This window comes from Dendronephthya gigantea, unplaced genomic scaffold (assembly GCF_004324835.1).
Source record: "Dendronephthya gigantea isolate DGI-Jeju-01 unplaced genomic scaffold, DenGig_1.0 000223F, whole genome shotgun sequence".
NCBI classification, from domain to species: domain Eukaryota; kingdom Metazoa; phylum Cnidaria; class Anthozoa; order Malacalcyonacea; family Nephtheidae; genus Dendronephthya; species Dendronephthya gigantea.
This window is the reverse complement of record NW_021163233.1, coordinates 58,305-75,125: the sequence shown is the minus strand read 5'-3', so window position 1 is coordinate 75,125 and position 16,821 is coordinate 58,305. Positions and strand designations below refer to the sequence as shown.

Genomic DNA, 16,821 nt, shown 5'->3' with positions numbered 1-16,821 from the left:
TTCAGTGCCTTTTTTCAACTATACATTTAAAACATTTAAATTGCGGGAATAGCTTCTTAACTCCCCCCCCCCGTACCCTAGTAACAGCCTTACGTTCTCTTTAAGATCCCTTTTTAGTGTAACTACTCAAGCTATGGAATATCATGTTTCTAAATCATAGAAGAAAATGAGGAAATGCGAGCGTGTTAAAAAATCTCCGTGCGTCAAAATCACATTCTTTCAGCTCAGGAAAATACGTAAGTCAAACCTTTTGAAAACAAGCTTTGCTTTTGTGTAGCCCCTTTCGGACTTTAGTTAGGAAATTATGGCCCAAATTCGCCCAACAGGTTTGGGAATACAATACACTGGCACAATCAATATAAAGCGAAGATGGTTTAACTTAGTGTAAGTTCAACTTACGATACAACAACGTAACAACGCTTTGTTCAAAAAGTTTCACGAGACGACTGACGAATTCCTAGCTAAATTATGATGCTATGATTAACTCACCGAATATCGCTTTTACCTCTTCCTTTTATTTCGTCGCTGCACTTGAGAACATTCTATATTTACTGTCAATTTACGTTTGTCAAATTTTTAACCTGTGGCCATTTTCTCCCCCTCACTTTCCCAGGTCTGACGATCCCACATTCCCACTGACTGACAGAAGTCTAGACATCTAGATGTTTGACTATACAGTAATTCTGTCTGCCTTTGCTATACCAACGGGGACGATAAAAAAAACGGACACTAAGTCACTAACAGTTTTTCAAAAAACAGTTTATTGCAAAACTCTATATTCAATCTAAAAATCTTTGGCATCCATGCTATACATTAAGGTAAGTAGAGCTGATCATGTGATGATCTCCACTCATATATAAATTTGCCGTCCGCTTTACTAGTTTTCATACTGATATCCGTACAGTTAATTCAGTGCTTAAGACCGTAACGTGAACTATGTTCTTTTAACAATAGCAATTTTGAAAAATCTAAAGTACTCTGCGCTTATTAATCCAGGTAATCACGTGCTCATATTTCAACCAATCAATATTTTAATCGATCGTGCATCTTATTGTTACAACTTGTCCCAGTCCTTGCCCATCCTTTCAGATCACCTGGAATATACTATATCTATATATATACTATATAATGTCAATTTGGTACGTACGGTAAATATAAATTGTTCATTACTTTTGAGGAACTCTATCCTTCCATTTGAATGCAATTCTACTGTAAATTAATTCGTGTTTTCCTTTGCTGCTTGCGAATGTCATCTTGGAGTCCTCTGAAGCCTCCCAGCATCTCACCATAAATTTCCCATCTGGAGAAATGGAAACAACACATATACGATAACGTGGATCTGCCATTACTTTCTCCAGGGCTAAGGCGTAAGCTTTTTCACGACTGAGATCAATGGTCTTTTTATTAGCAAAGCTGCTGTTGATTAACTGAGCACTGTTGTCTGGAAGGAAACCATAGCCTATTTCATCGGGATCCTGAAATAAATAAAAGAAGAAAAAGTAAATTAATGCAATACATAAATCAATAGTATACAATAACTAAAAATATTATAATACAATAAAGTAAATAACAGTCAATAAGCGGTGTACAATATTACAGCGGCGTAGGAACCGGGGGATGGGACCAGGGGGCACGTGCCTCCAAAAATTTTCTAAGCGACCAAAAGTGCCCTTTTGTTATGAAAATTGCCTTTTGGGAGAAGCTAATGCAGCTGTAAATGCTATTTCAAAATCGAAGGTGTCCTTGTTTGTTTCCTACGTATGCCCACTTACACCTGCCCAAATCGTTTTGTAGAGCATAAATATGCACCACACTAGTGGTGTACTTGGAGCTTTGGCAATCAAGCCGTCCCTGTACATATTTTTAGCTGCGCTTTTTATTCACCAAAAGTACCCCTGGAAGCTGGTGCCCCCCAACTCTGGATGCTTCCTACGCCCCGGTAAAATCATTCATTTTATCCGTCAAAGATAAAAAAAATTTTGATTATGATACTTATTTATTACTTGCTTATTTGTTTTGACAATGACTTAAAACTTTTGACAGTAGAATCGAAATCTATACAAAAAAATGCCCAGGAAAAATTCCTTCGCTAAACAACAATTAATACGAACCTTTTTCAAATATTTCTCTGTTAGAGATTCGACATCTTTCCGGACAATCTTCGTCAACTGCTTACCAAGTCGTTCGCTTTCTTTTCGCCATCTTTCCTCCCTTTCCTCCCATGCATTTTGTACAGCGGTAGCTGCTTCTTGGAACTCAGATCCCAGATCCTTTATCAGTTCCCAGACCGGAATGTATGCCTTGCAACTACCGCGGTCGATTAAAGCCCACGTAGAATTATTGTGAAGTAGTTTGGTAAACGTTGCTGGTTCCGTTGTAGCTGGACCCATCGCTTGTGAAGAAAAGGTGTACGAGATTTTCTCATCTGTTGTTTTTTCAGCATCTTTCTTTCCCTCACCACTGCTATTGCTCGCGCTTGCCTCGATACCAACTGCTCCACCGATCAACCCAAATGATAATCGACCTTGTATCTGCTGTGCTGCTTTTTCTGTGAGGTCAAGGTGCTCATCTTATCAGTACTGTGTGCCTCAACAATCCGAAAAAGAATTCCACCAAGGGTGTGAAGACCCGATGGCAAATGACTTCCATAACGATTAAGAAAGCTCTTGGTGATTTCTTAACTGAGCAATTTCTTCTTCGGATTTTCTTGTCTTTCGGTTTCATGAATTTCGCTCGCCCTTCTTTTTCTTCTTCAGTTTCAGATTTTTCGTCATGGATAGCGTTGGCCAACATGATTACGTGTTTTCTGGCGCTTGGAGATAAAGTGTATTCTTCCTGATCAATCTTGAAAGTCTTCGTCGCCGTCCAAATGTACTGCACAACCGAGGCATGGCTTGTCGTTTTCTTTCCCAATTTTGCATTGGTTACCTCGTGACTACTTCCGTGGCTTCCAATAACTTCACCAACAAACGTCCCGTAAAATCCTCCGACCCCAAATCCAATATTTGTGCTGGAGGACTTCACTGTTTGAACATAATTCGCAGCGGAAGCGCTCTTGGAAAATTTAAGGTAGCAAATTTGGTGCGAATTGTTAGGGCTTGAAAGACTCACTTTCGAAGGCATGGATATCAGCGCTTTTTCGGCGGGAAAAGGAGCTCGATACTTCGAAAAGCAAATCCCACACAATGCACGGCCGCCACTTGCCTTTTGCACAACTTCATGATCACTTTTATACGGTTCGTCCGGTTTGATAGTGTTGCTGAATATATTTACTATCCCGTGTAACTCTTTCAGCAATTCGTCCGGAGTTTTGCCGGTTTCATTGCTATTCCAATCAGATGGGAGTTGAAGAAGTTTTGAAATTTCACCAATTTTTTCGTTAACTGCCTTTTTCGCGGCTTCAGTGTCGCCTTTCGCCATCTTCTTTGCTTCGATTATGAGACCTTTGGCTTCGTCCAATTTTTCCCAATCGACGGCCTTATTATTCCCGTCTGATTCATTAATTGCTTGTCGCTGTTCATGCGTTGATTTTTCAACAACTTCCGAATTGGCCATACCTATAATTTGAATAACGTCGTCCATATCGCGAGGACTTGCCCCGGAACAAACAGTTTGCAACTGAGTTATGGACATTCGAGCAAGTGTTCTTCTAGATGGGGCCTTTTCTAGTAACTTCTTCACCCATTCTTGCTGGACGTTTACTCCCACGAGAAGCAAGCCACCGAGAACTTCGAGTTTCGGACCCAACCTTCTTCTAACGGAATCAAGTCCATCTTGCTCGATAACTGTATTTGGCGTTTTGAACAAGTATTCGGCAAGTTCGTTTTTCGTGGTGAGATAATTCAAAACCAGGGAAAGACTTTCCATAACGAGACCATCTTTTTCCACCATTTGGCTCAGCTCCTGACTTAATCCTTTAGAGGAAGACGCTTTGAGTTCCGTCAACAATTTTTCCTTTCTGCCAATGTTCCTGATAGTGGAAATCTTTTGATGTATTTCTCGAATTTTCCCCTCAGAAGAGGTTGGCTCTAAAGGAAGCTCATTAATTTCTTGTTCAAGGGCATCGTTTTTAGCATCATCGACAACATCAGAATTTGGTTTCTTGTGAGACATTGCGTTCACCAAACGTGTCTGAAAGGAGGAATCTCGATACAGATTACTAAATCGGTTACTCGGTATGCTGTAAAATAAAATAACTGAATAAACAAATCGACTCACATCCATGGCATACCTTGGTGTTCTTATATTTATTTCTTAATTTCATTCATTTTTGGCCTCATATTGAAAATAGGAAAACTGAGAAAAGAACTGCTCCTAATTTACAAACTCTCTATTTTTACATTTTTATCACGCATAATCTATAACATAAAGCATTGAATAACAGATGAATGCGTACAGAGCACAGTTTTTTATGTAGTATTAACAAATAACAAGTTGACTGTTTAACAAAATGTTAACTAAGTACTTCTCGTCTTCACTTTCATACCCAACTAATGGACAAGTAACCCAACCCAAAGACTATAAAACGTGACAATTAAGTTCGATGATAGCTTGTGTAAAACGTCGGCAAATTGACTTTTTTATCAAATTAGTAGGCAGATTTGTTTAGCAATAACCTTACTACATATTTATATTGTTTTCCAAACCGAATAGTTCACTATAATCAGCTATGTATCTTATGAAATTAATATTTCACTAATAATATGACAGTAGGGGAGGGTGGTTTACTAATGCCATGTATAAGGTCAGTGTTTCTCTAACCAAATATGTGTGAAATTTTCTATAATAATGATAGTTTTTCCGTGAAAAACTATATCATTATTATAGAAGTATTTCAACTGATTTAGCTATGAACAACGCTAAAGGTAAAACATTTACACACCTTACACCTACATGTATATCTCACTCGTTGTTGGTAAATTCTATACACGCACTAACTAGTATGCATGCTGATTTTCATATTCACACATTCATTAAAAATCTACGAACATTTCTTACCTGGCTTAATGCAGGAGGCTGGAAGCGTTCCTAACCTTCGGCTTTATCGGCGTTGTGTCTTCTTCTTCTTCGGGCTCAGTCAATTTAATGACAGACTCGCCTCGCCGCCCAGCTTATTATAAATGCAATATCCACACAAAGCACTTTATCAGAACAACGCCCACAATTAGAGGTAGAAAATCAGCCTAAAGGCTGCTTTCCACCTACGCGTTTTTTATACGCACGTACACGTACGAAAAATTTTAAATGCTTTTAAATTTTTATTATTTAACATCTAGGTCAATTAATGCATACTAAAATGCGCAGAAAACTAAGTTCCTTCGATTTATCACTTAGTTTTTTCAAAGGTAACATGTATAAGGATTTAGACTTTTACGTGCGTGTACGTGCGTATGAAAAACGCGTAAGTGGAAATCCACCCTAAAAACCAGACTTAATCAGAGTGTGACAGTGACATGTTACAGATATTCACGCGGGACAGGACGGGTATCAAAACAACAAATCGTCTTTTAGTAACCATGGACTTTTAACGGGTTCAATAACAACTAAAATTACTATAAATGCCATATTCATATATAATGCATATATAGTTCAGATCTTCGGTCGTTTATTAGGAAGAAATTAAACCGTTACACCTACACTACACATTAAACCTACGCGCTATTACACCTACATAATAGCTTTTATAATTATCATCTTCTTAATGACGCAAAAGAGGTTCAGAGCAAAGGAAGTTTAAATCTATATACATATTATGTATATAAATCTATGTTATGTATATATTTTCTCAATGTTCTGAGAAAAAGCCAGCCAATTAAAAACAGTTTGAAACAAATTAAGGCCGGTGTAGTTGAACATAATGCATGCAGCAAAGAATGAAGATTAACCATATATATATATATATACACCCATTTGCAAAAACGTTGGCCGCAGATAGATAGATAGATAGATACTCGAAATCTAATTAGAATTGCATATGTTGTGTAATATGATTGAAATCCCATGCAAATCTAGTCATATGCATTTCTAATTAGACTTCGAGTATCTATCTATCTATCTATCTGCGGCCAACGTTTTTGCAAATGGGTGTATATAATATATATATATATATATATATATAATATAATATATATAATATAATATATATAATAATCTTGGATTTGTGCGTAGTAAACCAGAGTGCTCAATACAAGTAAATAGTAGAGCAAAAACACAAACAAATCAACAAAATATAATCATAAAATTGTATTTCATCGCTACACTGTGTTTCACGTACTAGTTTTAGTACGATCCTCAGGCGATAACTATTTACATTTATATAATATATATATATATAAATATACATATACATATATATATATATATATATATATATTAATATATATATATATATAAAGATGTAGATTTAACTTCCTTTGCTCTGAGCCTCTTTTGCGTCATTAAGAAGATGATAATTATATAAGCTATTATGTAGGTGTAATAGCGCAAAATATTTAAAAACAAGAAAACATTCTCCGTGTTTCTATACAGTTATAGAAACACGCGTGGGAGTTTGGGAGAACGAGAAAGAATCAGTGGAAGTTCTCCCAAACTCCCACAAGTGTTTCTATAACTGTATAGAAACACAGGAAAAATATGTTTCTATTTCTTATAAATAACTCAATAAAAAGATTTTGTACAAATTATATAATTCGATTGAATTACAAACTCATTACATCGCTTCGCTTGTCAAGTTGGGCGGGAAAATTCCCGTGTTTCTATACAGTTATAGAAACACGCTCCCGACCAATCAGCACGCGCGTACTATAAATGTTATATTATAATAATATATTATATATAATATATTATATAATAATTATATACATATATATATATATATATATATACACAAAGATGAAAGCACAAGTTACTTCATCGAAATTTATTTATCATCAGGCGAATATTAACAAAGCACAGCGTAGTCGAATCTATACATAAGATGCGTGGTGTAAAGGTTCAAATCATAATAAGTGCCAAAAGCGCTAATATTTGCATAATAATAAGATTTGCTAAGATTTGATGAGTGTAGCAAGCTTCGTACTTGCCATACGAAACAAGCTGGTTGCGAAATAATTTCGATGTAGTAACTTGTGTTTTCATTTTTGTTTTATGTCGCTCTGCCTAATACGCATTGAGCGACTCTATCCATAAGATTTTGTACGCAATATTTTCTGTCATAACGATTATTATTATTATCATTATATTATTATTATCTTTTATTAAAGGTTCTTTTACCATCAAACTTAGTTTGATCATAGTTATGTTTGATCCTGCACCTCAAACCTCCTTTAACTTCATTCATGTCAATTGCATGATAGCTATATAGCAAACCTTTATTGAATATTGATCGATTCTCGGAAATTTCTATAGTCATGCCATAAGATGTGTATCAAAATTATTGTGGTCGATTGAGAATTTTGATATTTTCTTTTAACACTATAAACAGATTTTCATATTGTATACGTAAATTGGCAAAGTATTACGGCTGTTTTCCATTGGCACTGTTGCGTTCTTTTGCACCTACGTACACGCTGGTAAAAGCCTAAAACTTTCAAAGTTGACACACCAGATCATCATCAGAATTCAACCCTATGCGTCATTTGAATTCTATCGTTAATTTCATATGTATACTTTAAGTTATGCAAAAAACGCGGCAGTGAAAAACAGCCCTTACACGCCTATAAAAACGCTCAGGTTGATGCAAGTTGATATGAACAGGATGGAGCAATGTTGTGCTGCCCACATTGTTCAGAGTTGTTATCAACATTGAACAATATTGTTGAAACTGAATCGGGCGTGACAATATTGTTCAATATTGATAACAACTCTGAACAATGTGGGCAGCACAACATTGCTCCATCCTGTTTATTATCAACTTACATCAACCTGAGCGTTTTCACGCGTGTAGTATGCCTATGACGTCAAAGAGTCTAGAAAGGAAATTATGCGGCTATTATAAGCCTAAAGGTATGTAAGTACATATATATATAGTTGCTTGCTAAATTCTTCCGTTTAACTGATATCGTGTTGAAACGAATTGCATAAACATACATGCAGTTTGGAATCAGTTTTGTGACTGGTAAGTACTTTATCTTAGCATTTATATAACGAGAACTTACTTCATTACCGTTCTTACCGTTCGTGCACCGTATATTAATCTACGACGCTGGCGTGAAGCAATATACTGTCTGGCTTTCAAGCATCTCACAACAGGAATAAAAATTATAGACTCCATTAAACAAAGTCAGAGCCGTTTGTAGCTAAAACAATTAAACAAATATAAAAATGCGACAGGTTATCAAAATCAATGTGACGCAATTGTTTTTAATATATTGCACTTCGACAAAAGGTTTATTACTAAATTCTTGCATCAAAAATTTGTTTAGATAAACACACACTTGCAAGTTCTTTTGGATTAATAGTAGTTACTAGAATTACAAATTGTCTATGAAATGCTGCCAATGAATATACGTAGTGCCTTTATAATAATTCCCCCCAGTACTAGTCATCTTTTGGGTATAGTCTTCAGGATAGTAATGGCAATATTGCGTATAAAAAAACTTGATCTTGTTTATATTATTATGTTAAACATACACGGCAATATTACGTCGTGTGTTTTTTCGTGAGAATCATTTTCCAGAGCAGGCATTAAAATAAGGATTTTTCACAAGGACACATTTCAGAGGAAATTATCGCTTGGAAAATAAATATGTGCATGAGACGCAGGTTTGAGTACTGTCGTTATACATGCATGCCTGGTCAGTTTTATTTAAGAGCAAAGCTTGATTCTCAATCAGGAGGGACGCGCGACCAAAAATTTATACGTTTCCAGGGATCGACTTGTGCTTGTCCAGTATGTGATTAAACATTTTTTTAAACTTTCAGCTTAAATAATTTGCGATGGGGAACAGTTGTTTGCCTCAATCTAGGTTTCGTTGTTGGATAGCAGGATACACAGCCTCTGAGCAGGTTGGCCCCCCTAAAGATATTAAGAACTTCAATGACAAAGATATACGCGAGGCATATAAGGAGGCGAACAAATTCGTTGATGATCACCCGGAAAACGGCTTTTGTACTCTTGGTCCTGACGGTTACTTGAAGTGCTGGGAGTTGGGGAAAGGCCGCAAAGCGAAGTTCAAAGCGATATCTGAAAACGTTTTATTGTGCTTTTACAACGAAATACTCAGCTTAGACGGTAAAACGAAAGATGAAATTAAGAAGAGGGGCCAGGGCAATTTGGCTTATTTTTACTACTAAATAATATCATACATCTTAAATTTTTCATTATATCCGCAAGGTGTATATAAAGGTTTTTTAGTTTATTTAGAAGTTAACATATTGCTATATAATTTCAATGCCTGATAAATACGGGCTGAGCACACGGGGGCGCAAACGTACACATTCGAATCAAATCTCATGTAGTATAGCAAATTATTTTAATATGTTTACCTTCATTGAACATTCAAAAAAATGAAATAATACTGCTCATTAATTAGCCTTTCTCACGATGAGGAACATGCCGCCATTTTTGGGGTACTTTTTTTCAAAACCGTGAGACCTCGTAAGGGCGACTGTCTTTAATTTTAGGCTAAATTTATTCTTCAAATGGTCTGTTAATTCTAAACAATTGCTTTTCATGTTAAATCATAATTTTTAAACCTATTTCAGAAAATTGAAAGTACCCCCAAAACGTCATCGTGAGAAAGGCTAATTTCACACGCAATAGGCTATTGATAGCCTGCACTTCTCTTGTATATTATCTATATATTTATTTAAAGCACGTTTAGAGGAACTATTTACATACCCCATGAATGAACGAAAAGTAAATGAAAAAAGGTTGAATATGCACATTTAAAAGAGCGCTTATGAGCGACTATAGCAGACTGCAAGCAACTGTTGACATTCAGCTGTGGAAAATATCGTCTCAAAGGCATGGTCTGGGACAGCTGCGCTGCATATACTAACTTGACTGAAAAACTTTAAAATTACTAAATAGGGCAGCTTGATAAATAATTTCATAACCATAAGAGGTACGATCCGACGATGTAATTAAAGACCTCATGCATAATGACGTATCAAGCCGTGCAGAGAATTCTGGTTTTACTAGTCACGGCGGTCAAATTACTTCAAAATTTCCCGCCGTGCCTACTAAGACCAGAATTCCCTGCAGGTATCACGGCTTGTTACGTCACTATGCATAAGGTCTATTGGCGGTCTTTTGGGTGATCCCCTACAGAAATGATTGCGATTTATCGTGTTTTTTTAGAAAACTGAAGATATTTACATAGCAGCGGCAAGGGGGGCGAAGCAAATATGCAATTCATTTTAAAATTGCATTCCGATATCTCAAGTAAAAGTATCGAAATTACTACGATACACGACGATACGAAGTTCATCAAACGATGTTTTGCAAACATTTTGCGCCGCTGCAGTGCCCTTTCACCAAAATCTGCCCTCCCACCCCTCTGTCGTTGCATCGTTCTGGGGTCCATGTGACAAGCTAAAAACAATACTTGGCGGAAGTCTCTAACGTTTCAATTTAAAAATAACCATAGACACGAATTGCGAAGTTACAATACAAACTATTTCATGAAAACTATTACTCTGCTCCTAGCCTGTATTACACGTAAATCATCGACCTGTGTTCTTGAACTATACTGTAGATCTGGGCCTGGGGCCAGTTATTCAAAGGCAAAGCCAGGTTAGCACTAACCCTGGGTTCAGTTTTAATCCAGTGTTTTAGTTTATGAATTATGTGCTTCTGAGCCACTGTTTGCCAGTTTTAAACTTTAGAAATTATGACTTAATTCTAACGGTCCAGAACCGGCTTTTGAACAATCGGCCCCTGGTGATGTAAATGTGCGTAATATTTGGAAGACGAAACTCGCGCCTTGTGTTTTCTAGTGTAGCTAAAAATAATCGCAGCGGTCTATAGTGACAGTAATATAACATCTCTAGTATTTGCACCTACCAATTTTCCTAAGTCGTTCAATTTCAAATTCTCCATGATGTATTTGGTTGGTTTTGGATCGGATATTCAAGGAGGCCATCGTGGACTGGCTCCATATAAATTCGGGTCGTTCATTCTCAATGCTTCCAGCTTTTTCCTCAATCTCGTGTTTGAGTGAAGGAGTACGTCGTCGCTTCCACCAGAAAGAGTGGAGAACGCCTGTTTTGTGAGTCAAATGAGTGTATGAGTTGTGAGTCAATGAGTTATGAGTCTGTATGAACTTTATTTGCATTTGTCTGGTTAGAAGTATTCTTCAATAATAATCCAGTATTAATACAATAGTACTTCAAGGGTTCATATGTTCAAGGTAGGACAATGCAGTCACTGCAGTAAGTCCGTCCGAACTTGTATATCAGTTAATAAATTGAACGTTAGTGAAGACCTGCTTATCCCATGCATCACTTTTTATTTTGATCTCCGAATTTCATAATGCCATAAATGCCCTCCTAAATAACTACTTAATAAGTACCATATAGAACATGAACGCGGCCGTGTTGTATCAGTAGATACAAACCCGAGCCGAAGGCGAGTGTTTTTATCTCTGATACAACACGGACGCGAATGTTGTATAGTACTTATCAAACGAATAGAAATATCTAACCTTGTTTAAGAGTTATTTTGGCGATAATGTAAAATGTAGCCGAGAAATTCGAAGGTAAATTTTAGGCAAATCAGGCGAAATCTTTATCCGCAGTTACAAAACTGTGGTTACGAAAATGCAGCAAAATTTTTTGACTCATAACTCATTGACTCATTTCAACATTAATCTCGAAAGAGTGAAACTTCAGAAAATTGTTGTGTTTGTCACAACGAGGTTTGCCTTCAGCAGAATCCGGTGCATTAGCCATGGCCCATGCTGTTTTAGCCTGTTTCTCAAACGCTATCGACAAAACGTGCTCCATAGCAACTATACTAAAGATAACTAATACGACGCCGAGGAAAGGTTTTTTAAATGCAAACACCCCTCGGCATCTGCTATTTTATTAACTCATGAAAATTTATGTCAATGCTGTTATAGAATTTATAACAATTGCCTTGATACGTTTTCATGCAATAAATCGGTCCATGCATGAAAGCTCAAAATTTGCCGTTTAACTTCAAACTTATAAGACTTATCTTTCTCGTGTTCTTTCAGAATATCTCAGGCGAGATTTGTCAAACAAAAACAAATGAACCCCTTCTATTTTCTTAAATACTTTACTTAAACCTTTTTCTACCTTATGACTATGTTTGGCTTGATTTGGCTTCGCACTGAGTTACCTATCGCAATCTTGTATCGATTCTGTCGTCATATTTAACGGAGGAGACGGGTGTTACGGTATTACTGCCTTCGAACATGTTGCCAGTGGTGGATTTAGCTAGGTAATATAAGTTTCACAGGAAATTTGACGCACACCCCCCAAAAAAATTGTCTTCTTCTAAAAAACATAGTTTGCATGATTACTATTTTAGAGCTAGAAGCCCGTAAAGTTTATAAATTCCACTAATCTACTAAAAGTGATCCGACAAAAAGTGCAATATGCTTGAATACTGAATTCTTGGTTCTTCGTTCAACCAACTTCCAAATTTGCCAAAGTAACGTTAACATCGCGGTGTATCTTGCGAAAAAGCCATGGGGAGAGTTGAATTTGCCCTTGTAAATCGGCCATTTCGAGATTCGAATATCTAATGTGGCGTCAATTTGCTAACTGAGAAGGTACTGGAAGGTACAGAAGCGCGCATTCTATGACTATATCGATTATTTCTGCTTTTATCTCAACATAATTTGAGAAAAAAAAAACAGTGCACGTAATTTCTTGGGTCAAAATTGAAATTGTATGATACTGATGATACTTAGCTAAGTACCTCAAAACAAAACCAAGTCATTTTAATAATAATAACAGTATACACGCGCGATCGCTACGAGAACGAAAACATTTCTGGACTCCTATGGTTACACAATAATGTACACGTAACCTACCAATTACGTGAATCACATTTTCCTGACGAAGGCCATTGAGTCGAAACTTCGAGAAGTGTTTTTTAAAGGCAGTTGTTATGCTACATTTGACGGACTGAAGCCGATCATCACGAGTAAATCGAATTTAACGTGTTTAATGATACTTTTTAAATCTGATGTAATTCATGTAAAATTAAATCTAATGTAATTAATCATGTAAAATCAATTAAAGGATTCGGGTGCAAAAAACTTCAATTTCTGATGGAGTGAATGGGCAGCTGCCCGCCAAGAGAGCTCGGGTTTCTGGGGCTCCAGGTTCATATCCTGGGGGAGGTTGATATGTGCCACCAAGACTACTGTATGAACCCTGGGTTGTGTTGGCGTTAGGGCAGATTACCAGATCATCACCACGACCACCAAAGACTGGTCCAAACTTATATTCACAGTAGATTGCTTTTCCATTTCGACCGTCTTTCATCAGGCACTTGAAGGGGCTCATATTCGCCTTATTTTTTAAGGAAAACAGAAATGACGACTTGGAACGTTTATACTCATACTTTTTAAAATCTAAAAAAACAGATATTTACATTTTAGGAAATCTTAGAAATATCAGAAATATTAGAAATATCAGAAATTCTTTGTAATCGAAATAATATTAATAATAACATTTAAATAATAACATTTTGAGAAAATAGAGAAATAGAGTCTATAAGTAAGAAAGAATTACAAAAATCCAGTCTTGATCCACAAGTTGTGTTTCAATTCAACTTGTCCACACTTGTCTTAAGAATCGGAGATCTATAGTAGTTCCGAAAGGATCTTGCGCACCAGTGATCTCAGACAAAGGGAATGCCACATTCTTACGAAAAGTGTGAACCAGGCTTTAAAGCCAGTTTTCCACTAGGAGGAATTTTTCGATCGAAAGAAATTTTTTCGCTCGATTTTCCTTTCAATTGTGACCGGTGCACGTGAAGGGAATTCGCTACGGTCGAATTTTCACAACTGAAAAGAAAATCGGGCGAAAATTTTCGTTCGATCGAAAAATTCCGCCTAGTGGAAAACTGGTTAAAGCCTCAGTGACCCGATTTTCTTTTTCCGTTAATCCGTTACGGTCGAATTCCCACAATTGAAAAGAATATCAGACGAAAAATTTCGTTCGGTCAAAAACCTAGTGGAAAACTGCCATTAGGTGTATTAATGCATATTCGCCTTCGACACGGGTAGTGTCGCAGCTCCTCGCAAGAATGATTTTCATTGGCTGAACTTTACAATACATTTCTGTTTCAACCAATAGCATAGCTTCGTTAGAAAGCATAGAAAAGCAATATCCAATTAGACGAAAGCTTCCGAGCCCTGCCTAATCCATTGACTCACGTTGAGCATGCACATTGCAGAATCATGGCAAGAATTCATAAGATAGTGCAAATTATACCTGATGTTACTTTCCAACTTTGATCAGTAAAACCACCAAAGACGTTGGTTTCACACTTCACCAAGATCACTGTAGGTCCAACATCGTCACATTTTTCATGAAAATCTTTTCCTTCCCAACCGTCACGTGAAGCTCGATAACAAAGATGCCAACCAAACTTCTTATCTTCCATCCACTTTACAAGTTGCTTCGCTTGTTCAATTTTACCCTCCAAGATGATTGATTTTTCACATACGATTTCAACAGGTTCAACTGAAATCATACAGATAGTTTGACCCAAGGTGGTCCACTTTATTGAAAATTACTACTTATCTTGTTTAAAAAGTTTAAAGAGACACAATCTTAAAGAGACAGAATCTCTCTAATCGATTCAAATTTTTTCTGTAAGAATATAAAAAGAACGCGAGAGTTTAACGAAAAGTTTTGTTAATTAGGTTTATACCCAGAGTAAACAAAAGTGATCGATCGGCTAATTCTATTCTTTCATTGTTCTACGAATTGAACTATAATTTATGAATATATTCAAAATCTTTATTAGGGCCATTTATACCAGCGAAAATAAACCGCGGCCTAAAAAAGTCTCGAACAGTGCGTTTATACGGGATATTGTTAAAATTATATTATATAATTGGTCGCAAACACTCGTATAAACGACTCATATTCGCTATCGCAAGTCCTTGCCGCCGAGACAGTTTTTGCATTGCAAATTGAAAGGAACGGCAGGAAGGTTGATGCTGGACAGTGGTGTGACACCGAAGTTCAATGTAAGATTTGCTCGTGAAGCCATTTATACGAGAACGTCGTGCGACTCAAATTAGGTGCGGCTTATTTTGGACGAGCTCTGAAGCCTCGGCTAATTTGGGTTGTGGCCTGTTTTAGGGGCGAGCAAATGGAGCGTTTCTGCGACTGTTCGCGACTTATTTAGCCTTTTTTATGTCACGGCTTATTTCTACTCGTATAAATGGCTACATTGTTGCTTTTGGATCGTATATATACAACTCATTTTTACTCAGATTACCTTTCTTAGCAGTATAGGAAGGATAACTGCGGGCTGTAAAACGAAACTCTTCTATATCTAAAAATAATCGCAACAGTGCAATCATAATGATATAATATTTGCAATTATAATATTTATTACAACTCTAATTAATATATACACAATACACCTACCAATTTTTCCTAAGTGGTTTAACTTCAAATTCTCCATGATGTCTTTGGTCGGTTTTGGATAATATTCAAGCAGGCCATCGTGGATTGGCTCCATACATTCTGGTCGTTCATTCTTAATGCTCCCAGCTTTTTCCTCAATTTCGTGTTTGAGAGAAAGGAGTACCTCGTCGCTTCCGCTGGAGAGAATATTGCTGGTAAAATCCAACGAGCTTTTTGCCTTTTGGAAATAAGCTTTCACGTTAGCTTGTTGTTTCAACAGGAGCTCGTTGGTTACTCTGTATTTCATCTCAACTTCGTCAAGCAAGGATGTCGTTTCTTTCTCGAGTTTCTTGGTAAACGCATTCAGAATATTCTGTTGTTGCTGCTTGATGGCGTCTCTTGCTTTTGTTGCGTTGTTCTTCAGGGTCACCATTGCCTCTTCAATCTTACGATTACTCTCGGCTGCATCGTTTTTTTGCTTGTCAAATATACCGGAAGATGCGTTTAACGCTTCTTTGTGCTGTACAACAACGTCTGTCAAAGGGAACCACGCATGTTCAGGTCGAGTGTGATTAAGATCCATGCAGTATCGACAAACAAGGACTTTGCATGTTTCACAGTAAAACTTCAGAACTTTGTCGTGTTTCTCACAACGAGGTTTGCCTTTCGCCTTCGCTCGGTTTTCTGGTTTAGATAGTTCTTCCATCGTCAAAAGGACATGATCCTCAAAGTCTGGCCGGTTGTTGTGAGCTTGTAGACATTTCTGACACAGATATTTTTCACACGACACGCATCTGATGGCTGCAGGAGCGTTCGCTTTACACGACTGGCATTTTACATGATCGACTTGTTGCTGTATGCTGAGCAATTCCAACAGGTTGTTAATAAAGTGGTTTGCTGGCATTTTCTCGCCAATATTTTCCCCTTCTTTGACTGAAAACTCCGTGCGGCATAATGGACATTCAAAGATTTCTGGTACTTTCTCTTTAGCTTCAACTGCCTTCTCGCGCTGAGCGGCAACATAATTCTCCAAGCAGTGTTTACAAAATGAATGATAGCATGACAATGTCCGTGGTTGAGTTAATGTCTCCATACAAACAGAACACTGTAACAAAGCTTCCATTTGCGTCACAGGAGCAGGATCTGGTGCAGTAGCCATACTGCCTTAGATTATTGACGAACACTTTCGTTTCCTCACCAGACAAACCGTGTTTATAAATTATCATGAAGTTATTTGCTCATTGCCTCATACGA

General features: G+C 37.1%; 1 protein-coding gene across 1 annotated transcript; it reads right to left on the bottom strand.

Annotated features, from left to right (window-relative positions):
• Positions 1 to 12,236: 12,236 nt before the first annotated feature.
• Positions 12,237 to 16,821, bottom strand: LOC114540182 (E3 ubiquitin-protein ligase TRIM33-like). Its single transcript, XM_028560457.1, has 4 exons — positions 15,589 to 16,821; positions 15,437 to 15,493; positions 14,419 to 14,670; positions 12,237 to 13,553 (listed from the first exon to the last, which is right to left on the bottom strand). The coding sequence occupies exons 1-4, from the start codon at positions 16,724 to 16,726 to the stop codon at positions 13,213 to 13,215; spliced, it is 1,788 nt and encodes a 595-aa protein (XP_028416258.1). The 5' UTR covers positions 16,727 to 16,821; the 3' UTR covers positions 12,237 to 13,212.

Excerpts from the sequence above, each read along its gene's own strand:
- LOC114540182 (XM_028560457.1), bottom strand. The coding sequence starts at position 16,726 with ATGGCTACTGCACCAGATCCTGCTCCTGTGACGCAAATGGAAGCTTTG. Across the intron at positions 15,494-15,588 it reads AAACCACTTAGGAAAAATTG|ATATAGAAGAGTTTCGTTTT; the intron begins GTAGGTGTATTG and ends GATTATTTTTAG. Across the intron at positions 13,554-14,418 it reads AAGTTGGAAAGTAACATCAG|ATTTTAAAAAGTATGAGTAT; the intron begins GTATAATTTGCA and ends CTGTTTTTTTAG.